A 22,034-nucleotide genomic window follows, 5' to 3' on the forward strand; every position below is an offset into this window, starting at 1 on the left:
CTCCGAGGGAGAGGATGTAGGTTGCACATGTCAAAGGTCTTTAAGTGAACAACCTGTTAATCCGACTCATCCTCCTGCCTGAGCTATTTCTGGCTGCGTGAACAGGGAAGCTCGCCTCTGGTCAAATGCAGTAGATTAGCTTGAATATTACCACACAATCCAATCATTTACCTTAGCTGGCGCTCTCGGTTTAAAAAAGCTTCTCTTTTGTCTTCTGTGTCTGCATTTATAAAGATTTCAACATTTTCAATGCTCGTTCCGTTAACTGGAACATTTTTAAATGTGTGTGTTTGATATTAATATTTATTGTTAGCCCAGTTTTATTGATATGACCGTGCTTATAACCTCTATGTGACACCCACTGCACCCACTGCACCGCAATAAGCTGTTATGACAACTGCTATCTCAAAAGGATCATTTGCTTGAAATAGACTGCAAAGAGCCTAAAATGAATATCTACTTTTAACAAGATGATCACATTATTTAAAGCATTGCACTTTTGAAAAGTAATAATTAGAAAATATCTATATTATCTTGCATACAGGAAGGTAATCGTCTATATTTATTCAACATCATCCTTCTCTACCTCCGTCTTTTCCAACAGGCGTGCCTCTGTCCACACAGTGGGGTCCTCAGGGATACTTCTACGCCATCCAGATCGCTCAGTATGGCTTGAGCCACTACAGCAAGAACCTGACGGAGCGCCCCCCCCACGTGGAGGTCTACGATACGGCCGAGGAAAGAGACAGCCGGGCCAGCTCCGCCCCCTGGAGCGTGCCCAAAGGGTGCGTCCTCAGCCGTGTCCACGACAAGACCCGAGCCTCTTCCGTGCGTCAGTTCAGTGCTCCAGGTACGTGAAACTTTCCATGAGCGTGCACATCCTCGGGGCGCGGAGCTTATCTCCTGGTAACGGTGACTGCAGGAGGCCTGAGATTCAGCTACACCCTCAGGGGGGGTGATCGTCTGCAGTGAGTCACAGCTACAGCGCGACCATACACACTGTTAGAGCCATTTTCATTTTGTTATTATGGTCTGAATGTTAGGCTTAATAATAATATAAGGATTTAGATTAAACTCTTAATTAATCATGTATTTTTGTGAGTCACACTATGGTTTAAAATATATTCATTTAAGGCTCACTCATTTGTTATGAAATGTGCGTCAGGTATCACGTGCATGGGTAAATGCCTATATATGGCAGGTTAATAGGACACAGCTGATTTTGATGAGATGGGGAAGCGGTAAAGTATTTTGACCATGTTCTTTTTGGATACCGATAAGTTTTATTTACTATGAAGCAAAGAAATGTGTCCTCCTATTTCTATGCCGTCTGGACCAATGAATAAAGCTCATCTGATTCAACAACGACCTCCGCTAAATTGGTTTGAAAACAAAGAGAGGCGCGTCAAAATCCACAACCCCGACAGAGGTGGCTATTAAATGTAGACAAGGATTAAAACGCCACCACACACACACACAGACTGCTGGTTGACAGTGGACCCACCACACAAGGAGAAACTCTGAGAATGTGATGATTGAAGAACCAACATCACTCATTTCATCCTGTTTTGTTCAGACATTGTCTCATGTCAATGCTGTCTAAATGCGTTCACGCTGGTCCTCCAGGCACAAACACCTACCTTTGAAAGCCATTGTGCCATATGGGCTTTAATGACAGATATTTAACCTGTGCCTTTTTGTGGTTCAGGAACACGTACAGTGTGCCGAGTCTCTTCAGGGGAACAATTAGTTGATCGTTTCAGACAGGACATAAGATGTCAATCTTTGAAAACTGTGTTTCAATATTTACTTTCACCATCTAAAAAGGCTAAATATTTCCTCAAACAGATGCAGTTTCTAGCTAACAGATGAAATAATCCATTTGTTTCGGACACAGTTGGTGTTCTAGTGAGCATTTATGGCAGCAGTGTATGTTAGATTGACTGTGAAAATAACAACATGTTATAAAGATACACGTCACCCGAAGCAGGCAGCTTTAACATTATCAAATGCAAATGTGATTTACCTGCATTTAAATAGTATAACTTGAAGTTTGATCATAAACAAACAGTGAACATGTTTCATCGACCCATTTTCAGTTGCAAATATATAACAAGAGCAACATAAAAACAGTATTTTAATATAAATACTTACAAGATAAGACCTTTTGCGAATAGGCCCTGTGTAATAAAAACGGTCTGAAGGATAGCACTGTCCTTGGCCAATAGGCAATTTACAGATGTTGTTCTTCTATGTTGAACATGTCTTAGTGATCTAAGTATAACTCTTAATCAAATCTAACTGTTTATCATCATAAACCTAGTTTTACAGCTGCGAAATGACCAAGGCGAGGAGTTATTTTTGGATTTGGAGAAGTCAGAATCTTGTGCTGACTGTGAGAGGTCTTTATTCTCCTTTGATCTCCTGCTGATATTTCCAGGACATTCTTTCTCTCTTTGTGTGGGTCCTTTTGTTGAGCTGCTGCCTCTCCTGTAATTTCCCCCTCCTCCTAATTCCTCCGCTTTCAACCGATCATCATCGACAATTTGTTTTCATTCCGCTGCCGCTCACTTTTCTTTCTGTCTCTGCTCCTCGCTCACCGTGCCTCACAGCCTCGACTTGCCATCATCTCTTTCCTCGACATCATCATGTTTTCCTCATCACTCCTCAGCCTTCCCTCTGCAGGCTTCATTCTCCATTAATCTTGGTCATCCATCTCCGGATTTCAGTCACTGTTCCACCTCTCTTTACTCATCTCCACCCCCTTATCCCCCCTCAGCCCTCTTGAGCTTGCTAAACATTGCAATCATATTACGCTCTATCCATTTAAACGCCTTATTCTGCTCTGTGTTACAAACTTTTCCTGTTTTCTTCATTTTCAGTCAGTTTATCTTTCCGTATCTTCCTCCCTCCACTCCTCCCCCTCCTCCTCTTTCTCTCTGTTAGGGTCTTTTTCCTCCTTACTTTATCTAGGGCACTGGTGGTGAACAGCCTCTCAAATCAAGTGGATCAATCGTGTGTCTCCTGATAATAACCTACCATCTACCATCTGCACATTCTCGCACAGTGTCCTCCTCTGAGCACCTTCATTTCCTCAATCCCCTCCTGGTTCTTTTGATAGTTTAGAAATGCATTTTGTTCAAACCTCTCAGAATAAGCGAGGTGATCTGTGTATGGAGAAACAGTTTAGTGACAGCTGTCAACACAGGCAGTGCCTTTTTAAAAAAGTGTTCACCACAACTGGAAGTTTTCATTTTATTGTCTCATAACATTGAAACAAAGTAGACTTTTTTGACACTTTTATAAAAACCAACTGGAGTCGCTTTAATAACGATGTTGCCAATCATTTAAACTGTTTCCATTACTCCCTTGCAATAATAAAAGATCCTGTGAATCGCGGACTACTAATACAATTAGTTAGTTGTCTTTTGATTCTCATCAGTGTCAAAAAGACTAGTAACTCTACTTTCATACAACGTTGTAAGACAATCAAACATTCTGTGATAAATCAGGAACAAATATCAATTTAGTTGATGGACATTAACTTGAATTTCCTGCTAAATATGTTATATTTTAAATTGCTGTCTATTTCCAGGCCGATATGCCAATGATTTGAGGATTTCTGCTTGTCAAACTTGTGGATTTTATATATCTCCTTGTAAAGGATGGTACATTGAACATATTTAAGTTTTGCACTACTGCCCAGTGTGCGAAAAAGTCAACCCTGTCTCCTAAATATTACGTTCCCACATAACTAAACTGCATTCTCAATTACGTTAAGCAAGAAACGTATTTTCTCCCACGTTACGTTCGTTTTGAACGTATCTCAAATACGTTTATTTTCTACATATCTTCTAGAAGCATATTTTCTTCCACGTTACGTTTGTTATGAACGTATCTTAAATACGTTTATTTTCTACATATCTTTGCCATTTATTGTCTTGCTTATAATAATGATAATAGTCATTTATAAATATCATTTTAGATCACACATTTGAAATCAGTAGGCGAGGCTGTAATTTTGCCAGCTGTTACTCTCATGAGCTAGGCAGAACATAATAGTTTTTAACATGCCAAAAAGCTGCTGTGTCGTTTATTGCACCTCAAACATTAAAAACAAATCCAGTTATGTGTTTCTGTACTTCCTCTAAGAAGAAAGGACAGTAACAGAAGATCTCTGTGACGCCAGATGTGGTGTTGTTAATGCGATATGATATCCGAAAAACATTTCAGTTTAGGATGACCGAAGACACTACACTACCCATAATCCCCAGCTATCGTTTGGGACTACAGTCCCGTTGACAAACCCCGTGATTAATCTTCAAGCTCTGTGATTGGATGTTGGAGTGGCAGTGCGCCAAGGTTACGCCGAGCGTCAAGCTCTTTGAAATGGAACGAAACCACGGCAGACTATTCAAAACTGGACTCGAACGCCCCACCAGAACTACACATGCTGGCTATTGTGTTTCGCAACATGTTCTCTATGGCACGTCTCTACTGGGAATTGTAGTTTTAAAAGACGTTTTCGTTTTTCCAAAAATTAGAAGTTGACAGTATTAAACTGTGTACAGCCCTGGAGGTTTAGGCTATAGGAAACACATTGGTGTGTACACATTTAAAACATGTAATTACTACATTGGTGAAAATCGCTTGTATCCATAATGGGCAGCATTGATATATATTCTACTCCACTACAATTCAGAGGTTAAGTTGGTATTTTTACTCCACTACATTTAGTTTAGTTACTTTGCACATTCTGATTAATGATGTGGAATATAAACAACCCTTAAAGCAGACTTTAGTTACACCTGAGTAAAATTCAGGGAAGGTGATTGTCAAGTGCCAACAATCAGGAGAGATATTTGATAGTTGGTGCTTGAGAAGACTAAACATTTATCTGCAGATCTTTATAAAGTATATTCATTACTCGTTATTCTCTACTAATAGTTAATTACAAGACATCTATCAATATGTGTGTACCTCCACCATTAAACTGTCAAATTCTGCACATTTCTTATACTATCTACATACATAAGAGTATAATTAATGTGTATAATATCAGTTAAAATAAGTGCTTCAACATAGTTAACATTGCAGGAAAGCAATACATTAGACGTTAAGTACTTTGTCAGGCTTAATATTCATCTGTAGATAGATACCCCCAAAGCTTTTTTCTTATTTGAAAGAAGACCTTAACCTAAAGTATTATTTAATGTTTAAATGGAGGTTAATTAGTTTGTCTGTTTTGCACATCTTCCTATTAATATCTTTGTACATCGTGCACTAAACTGTTTTATTGTAGAGATCACTTACAGTATCTTCTTGATTTTTTATATTCTATATTTCTATCACAGACCTTCTACTTTCCCCCTATGAAAGTATGTACTCTTAATATTTTTTTCATCAAATAACATTATTCAACAAAAATAACATTATTCAACAAAAATAATTCAATAACGTGCTTTAACCACTAGGCGGTGCACACAAGGTACACACAGCATATTAATAATAACTTTGTATTATTAGTGTAGACACTTATGTATGTATAACATCTGAAGATGTGAAGTTTTATTCATGTTTTTACATAATTTTAAAGGATATTGCTATACTATTTCTCATGCTTTACTTCTACACATTAATATCTGATTTGTAAAACATCACAAACAGAAAGTCATATCCGTCATTTAATGGTAAGCTATTGAAATTGTGATTCCATAGATGTGTCTCCCATCACCCAAATTCCCTGACTATTCTCTCAACTCAGTATTTACATTCTTATATTCAAAGAAAATCAGTCCTTCTCTATCAGTTGTGCACCGTTATGGTATAAATGTAACCTATCTACCAATTGGATCAAATATAAAAGTCAGCCGAATTAGTATTGATACTGCAAGGAGATGTATTTTGTGAAAAGAAATGCAAGGTGTTGTTTAATTGTTGATATATTTATGATCCACGTCACATATTCAGTTTTGGCGGCAGTTCTCCTGTTTGTCCAGAAGTCTTCTCATCAGGGCTCTATAAATAAAGAACTACAGCAGATGTGTAATATTTAATGCAGCCGAACTGTGTATTACAATGCCGTTATGTGATGACTTCCAAAGAGAAAAGCAAGAACACTCGGAATAAAGTATTATTATTATTTTTTATTTTATTTTTTCGGATATCATATCGCATTAACATCATATCCCAACATGCATTGCGGCTAAACATCCAATCAACGAGCTTCAAGCTGAGGATCTTGTGTAATCTCTTCAGTGGGTTTGTGTGTATCCTCAAAATGTCCCTTATAGGCCTACGTCTGTTTCCGGTGACTTTATTTACGGCTAAAAAGCCCAAGATTATAGAATTAAACGAATAAATAAAAACAATGATAATTGTGTGTTATTGTTGAGTAAATAAGGAAAAAAAGATTTTCAAAAATACAGATTTCAGTATTTTGAGGCTCTAAGCCCCATTTCTTTTCCTCACAGACGGGAAAAAAAGTCCGACATTATACGATTTAAAATAAAAACATAAAACACTGGCATGTAATTTACGTTACATATGAATAAATAGAATGGTTTTTCATAATAGATGAGAGTAAAATCTACGTCACTTTACAGCCCCGTCCACTTTTGGGGAAACCAACACTGTCATTTGAACGGCGATCAAGCCTGAAGCCACAGAGATCTTCTGTTACTGTCCTTTCTTCTTAGAGGAAGTACAGAAACACGTAACTCTGGATTTGTTTTAATGTTTGAGGTGCAATAAACGACACAGCAGCTTTTTGGCATGTTAAAACTATTATTTTCTGCCTCGCTCATAGAGTAACAGCTGGCGAAATTACAGCCTCGCCTACTGATTTCAAATGTGTGCTCTAAAATGATATTTATAAATGACTATTATTATTATTATAAGCAAGACAATAAATGGCAAAGATATGTAGAAAATAAACGTATTTGAGATACGTTCATAACAAACGTAACGTAGGAGAAAATACGTTTCTTGCTAAACGTAATTGAGAATGCAGTTTAGTTCTGTGGGAACGTAATTTTTAGGAGACAGGGTTGGAAAAAGTACACGTCCCACCGTCCGGGACGTGTTATTTACAATATCGGACAAGCAGATCTTTCAATTGACTTGTCCGGCGGACAAGTGACGTTTTTCGGGCTGATTTATTGACAAATTATTGATACATTCAGTTTACAAAAGGCAGAACTCATTCGCAAATTGTACGTGTCCGCCATTGTTCATCTAGAAGTGTTAGTTTCGGTTCTGCTTGTAGATTCCTAAGGAAATGCATCTCGCCGCTTTCTGTACAGTTAGACGGGGCGGAGCGGAACGGAGTGGGAAGTGTAGCACAGTTGTTGCGGGGTTGGGAAGCAAAACTCGGTTCCGAGTAGGAACAAATAACAATTGTCCGGTACCGGGATTAATAAGAGTTGTGAGGACAGGAGGCGAGGCCGAGCCCCGCGGACTGCAGCTCTCTCTATGCTCCGGATCAGCTGATCGCTGCACGGTGCAGCTCAGCGTCTCTCTCTCTTGCTACACACAGCAGATCCGCTGCCCGTTTAACAGCCTCATCTTTGTCAAACTTTCTATGTTCTTTCTCGAACACGTAATGAAGGTTATTAAGCGTTTTAGCTCCTGTGTTGTTAATATTGACCGTCATTTCCTTTATGAAGTGAAGCAGCCTCCCTGTCTGTGTCCTCGCGCTGTCCTCACATCCCCGGACCCCCAGACTCGGAGGAGCACAGGGATGTCAGTATTATTTATGAAGCAGTGTATAGAAAGTACATTATTTAAATGAAAATACTATTTATTTACTTTTACAAACAGTGAGCAGCTGCAGCATGTGTATTGCAGGACATGTGTAAGCGTGCAAGCGTCTTTGAGTTGTAGAAAAGCGCTAGGGCTATAGGCTATATATCTAATGTGTCATTATATTATTATTATTATTAGGTTATGTCCTATGTGTTGGACATGTGTGGTTGGACTCTGTCTCACAGGCAGGTTGCAGTGTAACATCAGAGGACACTGGGCCAATTGTACATTCTCAAACTGCACCACTTAGAACTAACTAAACAATGCAGAGATTATTTTTATATAATTGTATTCAATAACCGAAAGAAATTAAACAGTATGAAGTGATTTGTAAATAGGAATACAGATTTGAAATATATTTTTCTCCCAGTTTGTCATGGGACTTATTTTTACCCTCTCAAATAACCGGAATCGAGAACCAAAAATAACCGGAATCGAAAAGCAGAACCGGAATCGTTAAAATCCAAACGATACCCAACCCTATGTGTGATGCAGTAAAATCTTACCGCTCACTTACGTTAGCGGTGTCATAAAAACCGTGGGAAAATGTAAAATACGATGACAAAGAAGAAGATTCCAGTGGCCCCAATTTAAAAAAAAAAAAAAAAAAAAAAAAAAAAATATATATATATATATATGTATTCAGACAAGTAAATTACCAAACTCACTTGTCCATGGACAAGTACTCTCTAAAAACTTTTTCTCACACTGCTGCCGCTACAAAACAAGCAATTCACCCTGGGCTCTGGGAAATTACAACGGGCATTTTCTCTGTCATTGACAAAGAAAACACATTCACAATATTATTTGCTGATTAATTGATACAAAAAAATACTTTTTGTTTGCAGCGGAACATGGAAACTTCCCAAGCGGTTTAATAATGTTCGTAGGCACTATATGCCGTGATGTAGTTACTAGTAGATGTTAATGATTAATAAAAGACTGTTGCTTGGATTCTTTTGGTCTCCGCACATGCACAACACGCACTGAACATGTGTTTGCGACATGCTCACTCGTGTATACAAGCATTGTTTTGACGCTGACGTATGTGCAGCTACATGTCATCTGTGCCTGCTGCCTGATTGTTAACAGCAGAGCAGAGGAGGTGGAATCTCGTCTATATTCCCTGCCCATCCTTTATTGATGCCAGAGTAATCACAGGGCCACAGTACAAATCCACTTACTCTCTGCATTGCCTTAAGTAATGGATTTATGAGTGCATTAAAGAGCTGTAGCCTTGCAGAGGCCCCTGCCAGACTGGCTCTCTCCTCCATTCTCCTCGTGATCGACTGTCTTTGTGTCTGCTTCTGCTTCCTCAGCTCAGTGTCATGTGGGATCTGATTCTCAATTGTCTTCTCAGTATTGGCTCATTTTCACTCTCGCCGCTCCTTGGCAGGCGTTAAGGGCACTTGAGGCCACCCATCCTGCCATTATCCTCCTTTTTTCTTGACTACTGCATTTTTCTCTTTACTCCTTTGGGAACCTTCATTATAAGCGTTTTTTTTTGTGCTGTGCACACCACGTAACAAGGGCAAAGGAGAGATGGTTCCAGAAGCGGTTTATGTTTTAGAGAGTTGACATGCATTCAGAGCAGCAGCTGAAGTGGCTGGCACTTGAGTTGATGGGTATGGGAGCAGTGGCAGTGTGAAAACTGATTCTCTCCTGAGTTTCTGACTTCAAGCTTTGTATGGAAGAGATGTGGAGATGCAAATGGAAAGTTTCTACAGTCCATCAACTTCTTCTTTCACTCTTTTTTTTTTCTGTCTGTTTTTTTTTGTATTCCTTTCTGTCCTCTGCCTAATTAAGCTCTGTGTGCAGTGACTCATCCGTACCATACTCCCCATGAGAAGCTTGTCTCTGCTAGTGTTCAATGCTCTGACACCCACACACTCACTCACACACACACACACACATAACGACAGAAGAAAAGAGAAGGTTTTGACCGCAGAATGTTTCTGACTGTAATTGATCATTTGAGAATGTGACTACAGTCTGAGTTTGGGGAACGTGGGAGATAAGACAAGCTTTCATTGAAACACAACATCAATGGATACAAAGTAAAAAGCTTTCAGTCAGTCTGATAAAAATAGTCCACTGTCATCCGGTAATCGTCTCAAGTTTATAAAATCAGTCAAATGAGGTTAGTCAGGTTTTTCCAGACAAATTCCACTGGAAGAAATGTTCCATCTTCACCTTCAATTTAAGCACTTAACATGTTCCCTCCCCCCACCACAGAGTCCTCAGAAGGCGTGTCCCTCCAGCTGGGTAACCCCAAAGACTTCATCCTCAGCTTGGACATCAAGTTCGTCTCCAACGGCAGCGTGTCTGTGATCCTGGAGACCACGGAGAAGGGCGCGCCGTTCACCATCCACTACGTGACCAACACACAGCTCATCGCATTCAAAGACCGGGAGATCACGTACGGCGTCGGGCCGCGCACCGCCTGGAGCACCCTGACCCGGGACCTGCTCACCGACCTCAGGAAGGGCGTCGGGCTGTCCAACACCAAGGCTGTGAAGGCCACCAAGGTGAGTGACTGCCAGACATTCAGGGTGGACAGCTGATGAGATCTAATAAACATGTAGCTGCCCCAGAGTGAATGATTAGTTTAATAACAAACTAACTGCTGTATGTTGATAATTCAGTGATGTTAGTTACAAGTAGTAAATGTGTTGTGTTTCAGATCCTCAAATGTGAGGAAATGCTGTTTTTTTGTTTTTTTTCTATTCTGACGTTTTTGGGTTTTGGACAGAACAATGTTTTCTGACATTTTATAGACAAATATATTCATATATTAATCAAGAAAACAAACGGCAAATGAACCCAGTTATTTAACCTCTTGAGCCCTTAACGTGATCCTAGATATTTAATAATAATTAGTTTCACATCTTAAATCTACATAACAGTTGGTGGTATCAACAACCATTATGATTTTAACAGATATTTAAAAATGTGTAAATATAGATAAAATGTAGATTTTTGTATTATTAGGTTATTCCTTATTTTGTTAATTTTGACACAAAACATGATCATAGAGATTTAATTCTTGCCAAATATTTATTCCAGTTATAATATTACTTCTTTCTGTTCTCAGATCATGCCCAGACGGGTGGTGCGGTTAGTCCTCCACGGGCGTGGCTTTGTTGACAACGTCACCATCTCCACCACCGCCCACATGGCCGCCTTCTTCGCCGCCAGCGACTGGCTGGTGCGCAACCAGGACGAGCGGGGGGGCTGGCCCATCATGGTCACCCGTAAACTGGGGGAGGGCTTCCGGCCCCTGGAGCCCGGCTGGTACTCGGCCATGGCTCAGGGCCAGGCCATGTCCACCCTGGTGAGGGCCTTCCTCCTCACCAGGGAGCAGGGCTACCTCAGCGCTGCCCTCAGGGCGGTGGGACCCTACAAGGTGCCTTCAGCGCAGCACGGGGTCAAAGCTGTGTTCATGAACAAATACGACTGGTATGAAGAGTACCCCACCACCCCCAGCTCCTTTGTCCTCAACGGCTTCATCTACTCGCTGCTGGGCCTCCACGACCTGACGGAGACCGCGGGGGAGAAGCTGGGCCGGGAGGCCGGGCAGCTGTTCAGCCGCGGCATGGACTCTCTGAAGGCCATGCTGCCGCTCTTTGACACGGGATCTGGGAGCATCTACGACCTGCGCCACTTCATGTTGGCCACAGCGCCCAACCTGGCACGCTGGGACTATCACACCACGCACATCAACCAGCTGCAGCTGCTGGCGTCCATAGACAACGCGCCCGTCTTTAAGGACGTAGTGAAGCGCTGGAAAAATTACTTAAAAGGGAGTCGTGCAAAGCACAACTAGACAAACTGTAACACACATATAGCATACAGCTGATAGAATGACTGAAAACAATGAAGTGTGTGTGTGTGTGTGTGTGTGTGTGTGTGTGTGTGTGTGTGTGTGTGTGTGTGTGTGTGTGTGTGTGTGTGTGTGTGTGTGTGTGTGTGTGTGTGTGTGTGTGTGTGTGTGTGTGTGTGTGTGTGTGTGTGTGTGTGTGTGTGTGTGTGTGTGTGTGTGTGTGTGTGTGTGTGTGTGTGTGTGTGTGTGTGTGTGTGTGTGTTCATAATCTAAAGGACAAGTTCATTCAGCCGCAGCTCGACACTAAAAGTTCATTGTATGCTCTGCTGCAGGTTTAATATTTCCTGCAACACTGACTGTAGCTCTCCTCCAAATTATGCACAGACCTATTTTCAGAGTGTATGTGCGTTTGTGTGAGTGTGTGTTTGCGGGTGTGTAAAGTAACAATATATGATGTTAGAGAAAGATGAAACTCTTTGTGTTTGAGTCATATTTCCGACATTCTTTGATGCATCCACCACTCCTCTCCAATTGTATTTTTGGACCATTTTATCCCAGATTTACAAAGGTTATAGAAACAAAAACCTACAGCGTATATATTAGTAATATATGTTATGTTTTGGATGACATTTTGGATTTAATTCCTCCACTGCAAACTTTTTTATTCCATAATCCTCAAAATGAAATTCATAATTTAACGTTTTACATCAAGACGTTTTCTTTTTACACCAAGTTTACACTTTTAGGTAAGATAAATTAGTTTGGCTTTCATGTTTTTACAGAAAAGCTTCATGTTTACCACCGGTCGTCTCCCAAGTCTTTTTCTGACTCTTTTTCCCCTGAAACTAATTACAAATATTCGGGGAAGGATTAAGATGTAATGTCTTTAAAATACATCTCAAGTCATTAGGTGCCTGCCAGGCGGCTATGAAAAAAATAAACACAACAAACCAACATTTCTGATTTCAGATGGTTAGACCTGCTCCACAAGCACCTTGCTTCCTACCCACAATTCCCCTGTGTTAGGCAGAGCTGTGGCCACATCCGATCAGAGTCGACTGCATCTTCAGTTATGTGATGTTGTGTTTCAGGGACGCGCTGCCATATCATGTTCCTGTTACACTCCCTCAGATAATTAATAATGTATCCTAATTAGCCGCTGTAATGCCGTTACCTTCACGTTTTAATGTTTTAATACGACAAACTGTGTGCTACCTTTCTCGGCTGAGTGCAAGCCTCGCTAAAGTCTCTCAGTTGGTCACAAAACAGTAAATAATTCATGTTCTACTGCAGACAACAGCTACAAATAGTTAAGTTTGAATTGTAGAGGTTCACTGTCTCATTTGCACAGTTTTGAGGAAAAGATAGAAATAAGTCTGGATTTTGATTTAGTCAGTTAACCAGATATATTTAACTTGACTTGAAGTGGACGAGGGTAATTTCTTACATACTAGTAAGATGAGCCTTCTCTCAGTAATGTTTGACCTTTACAGATATGTTCTTACTATTCTGACAACAGATGTACTTGGGCACATTCAAATGTTGAACAATTTACCTGGTAAAGAAAAATACAAATAAAGTCTACTAAAGCATCCTGGAAATCAGTTTAAGAAAAGGCCCAGTCATTTTGAAGCTGCCTTCACCTTATAAGAAATATAGACTTTAAAACAACTATTATATACTTCTTTTAAACTTGATTTATCGGTCACATTTTAGCCTCTGATGAATCGCTTGACCTGTCGTTGTGAGACATGAGAATCTTCATATCCCTTTTATTTCGCTTGGTTTGAACATCAGCACCATTATCTTAACTTCTATTCATTTCAATTCCCCACTTTTGACCTTTACTGGAAAGCTATTGTTCTATAGCGCACACTTTCAGATGATGACTGCAGGAATCAAATGTAGGAGGTGGCAGATGCATGTGTTGTATTCAGGTAGAAAAGAGCTGTCTCGCTAACATCTCACTTTATTATAACATTTAAATAGACAATGCCAGGAGAAGTGAAGGTCGGAGGCTGTCAGTCCCAGCAGGCTCTCATTTAATCTCTGCTTTCGAAGGGCGGCATGAACTCAGCGCTGTTAATCTGAGCGCTGACCTGTTGACCGCTGTGCGAGGAGAAAGAAAGCTCGCCAATACACTAACAATTCACCCGGCTAATCGGAGAGAGCTGGAGAGCCTGAACACACAGGCGCTAGTCAGGGATGAGTCAGCACTCACAAACAAAACAAAGTAGAGCCTCAGCATCAATAAGGCTTTCATCCATCTACCTGAAAGATTATTAATGGAGCAGAATCAGACCGCTTTGTTCTTCAACATGTGGGGATGGGACATTTTCTCTGGTCATTTTCATGTAAACTTGGAGATGAAAACAGTTCCTCTGCTTTCAGGTTGTTGTTCTTGTATGAGTTTATAAGACGCAATCAAAGAAGCTTTCAATCATTTCAATGTTACGTTGGATAAACACTAAGTCATGACTCATACTTTAGATCTCATCTCCTTTTCTTCGTCTCACAGCTTCATCTCTAGCTTCAATTCCTGGATTCAGAAATCGTGAAATAGTGTCAGTATTTAGGGCCACACAACAAGAATGAAATGAAGAAGTTGTAATATTTCAAAGGTAAAGTCCTAAAATTATCTGGAAAATAGTAACAATATTGTGAGGAAAACTATTGACTTTGGCAAGAAAATAATAATTGTACAATTCAGTATAGTTCATATATGCTGTATCGTTAGGGTTAGATTAGGGTTAGGGTTAGTACCCAGTTTAATAATCATCATATACTACATTTTGTTATCAGAGCAAAGCATGCTATGACTTTATTCCTGTATTTACTTTGTGTCTTCAATCGTGTCTTTCTCTCATAACATTATGCCTTTTTTCTCCAGTTTACATTTGTGTCAGATTATCTTGATTTTTCCAATCTTGCATAGGTTTACACTGGATGGAAGGAATTATTGTAATATTCAGTTGTTTTTATTAAAAAGACAAACATCCCAGAGAAGAGGTATGAGTGCACATTTAAAACCTTTTTTCTTCCTCATTTCCTGGGGGGATTTTCTTCCCATGAACACTTCAACAGGAATGGGAGTTTTGTGAATGAATAACTGTCTTTATTTTGTTTATACCAAAGTCATGGATTCAAGTTTATTTGAATGTTTCTATTTTTGTGCAAACCGGTTTCAATTTGGCATTTACTGATGTAAGTATCTTCGGAGACGTCACAGAGAGACACTGCCTTTTGAGAAATGTAGGTTGAGTAGATGATAGTCATATAAGACGTGCTTATCGTAAAGGGGATGTGTGCAAATAGAAATAGCATTTAGTCGGCTACTGTTTTAAAGGGAAAAGAACCAGTAGCTGCAAATATCTATAAATGTTTCATCATTTATTGGTATAATTTGCAGAGGAGTGAGGCGTTTGCTATATAGTCAAAAGCACAACTGACGTTTATTCTTTTTTTTGGTTGCATATCTTCTGGATTGCTTTGGGGTTTTTTCTACGCTTAGGACAATTAGCAAGGCCTTCATTAAGAAAGCTGCTGATGTTGTTCTCTGTGTTAAAGGTATGACGGCTTCTTTTTCCTCATTTCACTCTTTATTTTCTCTGTGTTTCCACAATCTGTTCAACAAATGACCGGTGAGGTCAAATGTGATTTATGCAATAAAATGTTTACTGGGGTCGTGAACACCACAGGAGACCCAGATCGGATGTAAAGACTTTACAATTCAAGCACAATGTGCAAATGCTACCATTTTTTAGTCCAAGCAAGAGAGTTGTTTATATACAGAGTAAATCTTTGTGCTTTAAAAATGTGCTTTTTAAAGGTGTACAAAATAAATGCATTTTTCTTATAAACTGCTGGACGGATCTCTTCCTCAAAATCTGAATGAATCTTCTTTTTATTTTAATCATTGATCTTTGAATTTTGAGAAAATATGCAAAAAATATATGTTGTCCACCTCCCCAATAGTAAATATGAACAGATTGTCTTTGTCTTATGTGATCAAAAATATGTTTGTGTTTTGTTGATCAGAGAAAGCAAATACTTTGAAGGCGACATCAAACTTCTGTTAAGTCTTGTATGCAAATATAATAATGCATTTTAGCGCTTTTCTTGAAACTCAAAGACACTTTACAGATTACAAATTCATAAAAACATAGTTAAAACAACACACTTAAAATATATCAAACACAACATTATTTTCAGATTTAAAAGTTCTGAAAAGGTGAGTTTTGATTTGTGATTTGAATATTGGGAGATTGGGGCTGTCACGGATGTGTTTGGGTACATATCCTTAAACGATATCCTTCAAAATCGAATCCCCCCCCCCCTGTATTATTTAATTATTAAACCCTCTCTCCACGCTCCTAATAAGGGGCCTCAATACTACAAGTCATTGTTAATTTTACATTTTAAAGGGGAGGTTGATTTTCACCATTTCCTGGTTAATTATTTCCATTGCTGTTATCCGCGTGGTCCTTCCCAGATATGAGTGTATATATATATATATATATATATATATGTATAAAACGGACAAGTCAAATCAAGCAATCTGATTGGTTCTTAGCCGTGATGTACTGAGCGTATACCACGGGTAGAATTGTAAGTTACTTTTCACAACAAGTCAATATCCCTCCGCGTCTGAGAAAAACAGTATACCGTTGGGCTGAAAAGCAAACTGCCTTCGCGTCGGGCCAAACCACGCCCATTAGCTGTGATATAATAAGCATATACCACGGCCTGTCGTGAGCTATTGCTTAAATATACATTACGTTATTTCAGGTGATGTTTTGCCTAAAATTCCACGTCTATAGGTTCAGCTGCTCCTGTCCATTGTTGAGCCGCTCTCTCTGCAGTAGAAACAGTTTGTTCGTACTGAACGTCCTCTCTGGGAAACTGCTCAGTAGAAAAACAATCCTGATAAATAATGTATCCTAATTAGGCTATTCTGATCCGGAGAGGAGCCCAGACACCTGAGAAGGACTGAATCTCCTGCCACCCGCTTGCATTTTTCATTACCTTCTGCTGTTTACTATCCAGTCATAATTTCTCCCTCACAGCCACACATGCGTGCACCGCACCTGCGCACCAGTTATGTGCAGCCCTGGATATTATCATAAATGTGGAAGAACATCTTTAAAACTCTGCCTCATTATCCGCTACCTGCGCTATGGAGCAGACAGTGTAATCACATTCAGCTCAGTCACATCCTCTCTTAAATTAACACAAGACACAGAGGAACTGTCATTACACCCAAATAAAATATAAATATCCTGCTTCAGTTTCCAAACCTGGTAATTGCTGTGTTTTGCTCCTTTGTGAGCAGCTTGCACACTAAGGTTTTTTTGCAGTAGAGAGAATAAAAGTCTTGGAAAGAGAAATCAGTAACCAGAGTCAGACACGTTGTTACTGGAGAACAACGAGGAGACAGAGCAGCAGGGGGGGCGGGAGGTAAATAGGGAAATTATATAGGGATGTAAGGAGGAAAAGCAAGTCTGTGGTGGGAGATCAGCAAGGAGAAACCGCTTTGAAATCTGAAATTCCTTAGAGAAAAAACAGTGCCAGAGTGTAACAACTATTAACTAGAGAATGCAATTCCTGAAGAAATTGCTAGTAGGAATGCTTTATGCTTATGAATTGCTATGCTGAAATGTAATGTGTAAGAAGAAAGTGAAGAATTTAGATTGAAATGATACATGAACACTGGGGGCTTGAATGTGTGATGACGAGAGAAGAAAACAAAGTAAAAAGGCTTGGAAAAGCAGCAGAATATTTGAACTGCAAACTTTTGAACTAACTTGAGAGAAGTTATGAGAAAACCGTGTTTTATGGTGAGCATTGTGTTGCCATGTCCCGTAGATATCTTCACGGCTGGACTGTTAGCACACGTGAAGTTTGAGCACTTTTTGAAAATTTTCATAGGAGTTATAGCGACATCATGTTTTATGGCAAGGGATGCGTTTCCATGGAAACAGCATATGATGAAACCCCATAATTGATGTAGAGCTGTTGAGGCATGGACCGGTGATATACAAGTGAAGATTCGGGGACGATTGGACCGTGTCCATTGGAGTTACAGCGACATCGTGTTTCATGGCGAGTGGTCTGTCGCCATGGCAACGACATTTGATGACACCCCATAATATGCTTAGATGCGTTGGTGGCTGCATCGTTATCAAACCTGTGAAGTTTTGGGCCGTTTGGAGCAGTTTCACTGAAGTTATGAGAAAACCGTGTTTCATGGTGAGTGTTCGGTTTTACTCCCACCGAAAGGGTTGGACAACACGGGGCGTGACCACTCAGCTTTAGTTTAGGATTTATGTTTATTTCATGTGCTCTTCTCCATTCAAAGTTAGCACAAGTTAGCTTTTCTTCTCACAAATCCATTCTAAGTTAGGTTATCAACCTAAGAGAAAACACATTACACAAATTACATAAAGCATACACCACAAAAGTCTGTCAACATAAACACATATGTAAACCGACTCACTGGCTGCCCGTGTGCTGATCAAAACATGACTGACAAACATTTCACTGGCCCTTTTTAAGATGGCTGATGGTCCCTCATCAAATGACTCCCAAGGGAAACAAAGTTCCCTCCCATCTGAGACCTATTTTTTATTACAACCTGCACAAATAAACAAGTATCTTAATGCTTCATGATTGAAATAAATCAATAGAAAATAAATGAATAAACAACCAAAATTAACTCCACACCTCCCACTTGGGCTCCTGATCACTAGATCCAGGGAGACCACACAAAATTCACCCTGGACACCCAAAACCAGAGTCTCTTTTAGTGGGGTGTCTGGGACTTCTTGTTTTTTTCAAGCCAAGGAGGGACGTCCTGGAAGGCGGACTTTCGTTCCTCCATGGCCAGCACAGGCCTTTTCTGTCTCACTTCCGAGACCTTCGCCTCCCACTTTGCTTGACCCGAGGCCTGATTCTTTTTGCTCATCCACGTCTCTGCAATCCGTCGAACCCAGGCTGTGACTCCACATAGCCTCGACAGGGTACTGAACCGTTCAGGTTCCACAAGGCTGACAAGCACTGCACCCCAGGGCATCCTCTTCGGTTTCTCCACCACTTGAACCAGCCCTTGGATTTCCACCGGTGACTGTGGCTCTATAGAACTACCATTCCCTGAGGCTCGTGTATCAGTGCCAATGTCATTCCTGCTTGGGTCAGAGGTCTTCTTCGACTGAGTTCTGGTGACCACCGCTGATAATGCTTTCCTTTGAAGTCTTGTAACATCATCGCTGATGCCACTTGCTACAATGCTGGCTGCTTTACCACTCAGCCTCCTGCCTTCTCAGAAACTCTGGGCCTCTTTGCCACTGACTCCTCATTGAGCTCCTCTGGAGTAGCTCCCCTTGTGACCATCTCGTTGACTTGCTCTGCATAAGCCGTCTTCCACTCTGGGTCTTTCTCAAGGCGCTTTTCGGTTCTTCGGAAGGTTGCCTCCACTCCTCGCTTGTTGTTTGGAAGCAACACAGGATCCACCCTCCACGGGTATGCTGCATCCCAGTGAGGGGATGTGCTGTGCTCGTCTTCTGTCGCATAAGTGAGGCCCTCCTTGATCTTCTTGAGCTCTTTTTCTTCTGCTAGGGTAATCTCTTTCCCTCCTGGTTGGCATGGATGCGGTGGAAGTTGGACAGGAAGTTGTTGTTGCTATGGAAACACCAGATACCATTTCGGAGGGATATGATACATATTAACTTTCAATTTGATGCATTTCAGTTCTTCAATAACATTACTTAATTAACACTTCACTTTCCTGACACAGTTCCACTAACATACATTCACTGTCGATTGTTATTTTTTAATATTCTTTGCGGAATTTGGCCGTGTAAAATGTCCTCATGGGTTGCCGTACAGCCAATGCGTGACGCCATTAGCCACTCTCTATTGCGAGAGGAGGCTAGCCGAAATTGGCTTCCCTTGGTGAAAAAAAATTGAGGGATTGACCAATCAGATGAGGCTCACGTCATGCCTCACAATCAAATCGCATCAACTTCAGTTCGTACTGTAACTGTCATCACCGCCCTTAAAAAGTAGCAAGCAACTGAAGCAAGTGCAATTATGGAGGGTGGAGATTTGGAGTATTTCATCAAAAATAATTTTACTAAACTTCCGCTACAGCAGCAACTAAAAATGAAATCTGATGACAGGTCAATGCCCAAACTGGAACTGTGTACAGAGAGGAAAAAGGAGCGAATCGGACGTACAACTTTAAATAATAAACAGCGGATTTCTAACATTTGACATTTCATGTGGCAGGACTGGATCAGTTTCCAGGGTTGAATTTTAGTCCCAGTCCGCCCCTGGTATGAAGTCTACATCAGACAGAAAAGAATAGGCTCAGTCAGTCTTTAAACTCCAGTGACCACGTTGTTAGCTCAAACACGAACACCTGTGTGTTATGACATCATCGTGTTCCATGGTGTTTATATTTGAACTAACGAGGTGTGCAGAGATCAAAGGTTTCCATTGTTCTGAATGAGAGATAAACCTCTTACATGTGAACGTTTTGTCGAAGAACCGTAACAGATATCTGTGAAATTTCAAAACGTGAAGCATGTCAAGGAAGTTGAGTATCTGAAGTGTAATTTTTGTGTACTTTCGGGTTAATAATGTGGCCTTTTTGGCAGTTTAACTAAAGGTGTGCGGCTGCTACCGTGAGGAAATATCAGCCTGAAATTACAATGGGCTTTAATGGAGGCATGTTGAAAGTTTGTCTCACTTCATGCCCTCAAGACAAGAGGCGTTTTGTTTAATTATTTTTTGCCTAATTATTTGTCATGTTTCAAGCTACGAGATGTTTTCCTACGTTTGTCATGAAAAATTATGTCTCAGGAATGTAGGGTTTGGGAATTATGGCAGTTTAAAAAAAATATATGAAGGCAAATTTCAAACTGTCCTCCACTCTAACTCTGACATCACGCACTCTGCCTTAACGAGCTGCGCAATGTTAAAGTTAAAATGTTAAAAATGTGATGAATTATGGAATATATCTCTGGAATTATGAAAGTTATGAATGAAAAAAGTAATAGCCATCGATTCCCGACCGATCTGAACGTTTTGATGTTTGAACGGAGTTTCTGCGATGTGGAATGTGGGAGAAGAAGAGGGCCAAAATAACAGGTGGAATAATAAAGAATTTTGTGCGTAGAAGAACAGATAGTGAGAATGCTGTTAACAGCATTCTCACTAAATAATGTATTGGGGGGAGACACAAATGACACCTCATCAACCAAAACACAAGGGAGGCACTAACTATTGGAACAGCTGCAAGGAGGCATCGTAGTTCAGGGATGTCTACTGCACACCTGTCCACCTGTTAACACACAGACACCACAAACTCACACGTTCATTATTATCATTATCAGAAAGGTATGAAAGTGATTGTTTAATGAAGGGAACCAAGAAGAGAAAAAAAAGATGATTGTCCATTTTTATGATTATACCTGAAATTGTATATTTACTGCTTTTTTATTTTTATGATGACATATTTGTAGTGATGGATTGCAACAATGTACAATTACATAACTACTGAACTTCAATACAAATTTGACATAGCCGGACCAGGTTTGTCTTTCTTACTTCCATTTAAATGCCGCAAAAAGATTTCCCTAAGATTCCCTTTCAATGAGTGATGGCAGCCACAGAGATGGGACTGGAGGGACATTACTCTCCCTAAAGTAATTCTGTTCAGAAGATAATAAATGTAAAATACATCTTCTGCACTTGAGACAACCATTCCCATCCTGGGGTTGGTTGTCTCTAAACACTGGGGAACGAAAAGAAGATGGAGGTTCAACAAGAACCCAAAATGTAAACATGTTGTAACCTAGCTATTTAAGAAAATACTTAAAGGTCTCCTATTGTACTTTTTTTAGGCATATATTATAGGTCTCAGATATCTTAAAAAAAAAGGGCTAAGTGTTTTGCTCAAAATACCAAACAGATACCTAATTCTAGCCATGCCTCATATCCCTCTATTTTAGTCCTGTTAGAGAAGTGCTGATTCTGGGACCGCAGCTTTAAAAAAAGAAAGAGGAGAGCTCATGCAGGAGAATTCTACCCAGATACTCAAGTGCTGCAGTGATTAAACGCCATCACGTTCCAAACACATCAAGGATTATTTCTGAAACAGTATGGAGCTCAAATGCTTTTTCTCTCACAGATTTACCACAAGGTGAGTACCTTTTTTACCCTGCTTTTTTACACTCTCTCTAGTAGTAGGCCTACAGCGTTAGCTCTGAGTGCTAGCGATGCTTGCTAATGTAAACAAAGACCATATTACTTCCAAAACACATCCTGCATCGTTTCTGATAGCAACGTTTCTGATAGGGCGGTGGGTGTAAAGCCAGCCCACATTTCCGATATTAGGTCATGA

At 40.2% G+C, this 22,034-nt stretch overlaps 1 protein-coding gene across 1 annotated transcript in view; it reads left to right on the top strand.

The window, feature by feature from the left end:
• Positions 1-11,742, top strand: part of glceb (glucuronic acid epimerase b) — a 58,765-nt gene extending 47,023 nt beyond the window's left edge. Inside the window, exons 4-6 of the mRNA XM_034107440.2 lie at positions 605-850; positions 10,042-10,334; positions 10,901-11,742. Coding sequence (XP_033963331.1) covers positions 605-850; positions 10,042-10,334; positions 10,901-11,632 — 1,271 coding nt within the window. The 3' untranslated portion in view covers positions 11,633-11,742. The remainder of the gene's footprint in view (positions 1-604; positions 851-10,041; positions 10,335-10,900) is intronic.
• The last annotated feature ends 10,292 nt before the right edge of the window (positions 11,743-22,034 follow it).

This window comes from Pseudochaenichthys georgianus, chromosome 3 (genome assembly GCF_902827115.2).
Source record: "Pseudochaenichthys georgianus chromosome 3, fPseGeo1.2, whole genome shotgun sequence".
Classification (NCBI taxonomy): Eukaryota; Metazoa; Chordata; class Actinopteri; order Perciformes; family Channichthyidae; genus Pseudochaenichthys; species Pseudochaenichthys georgianus.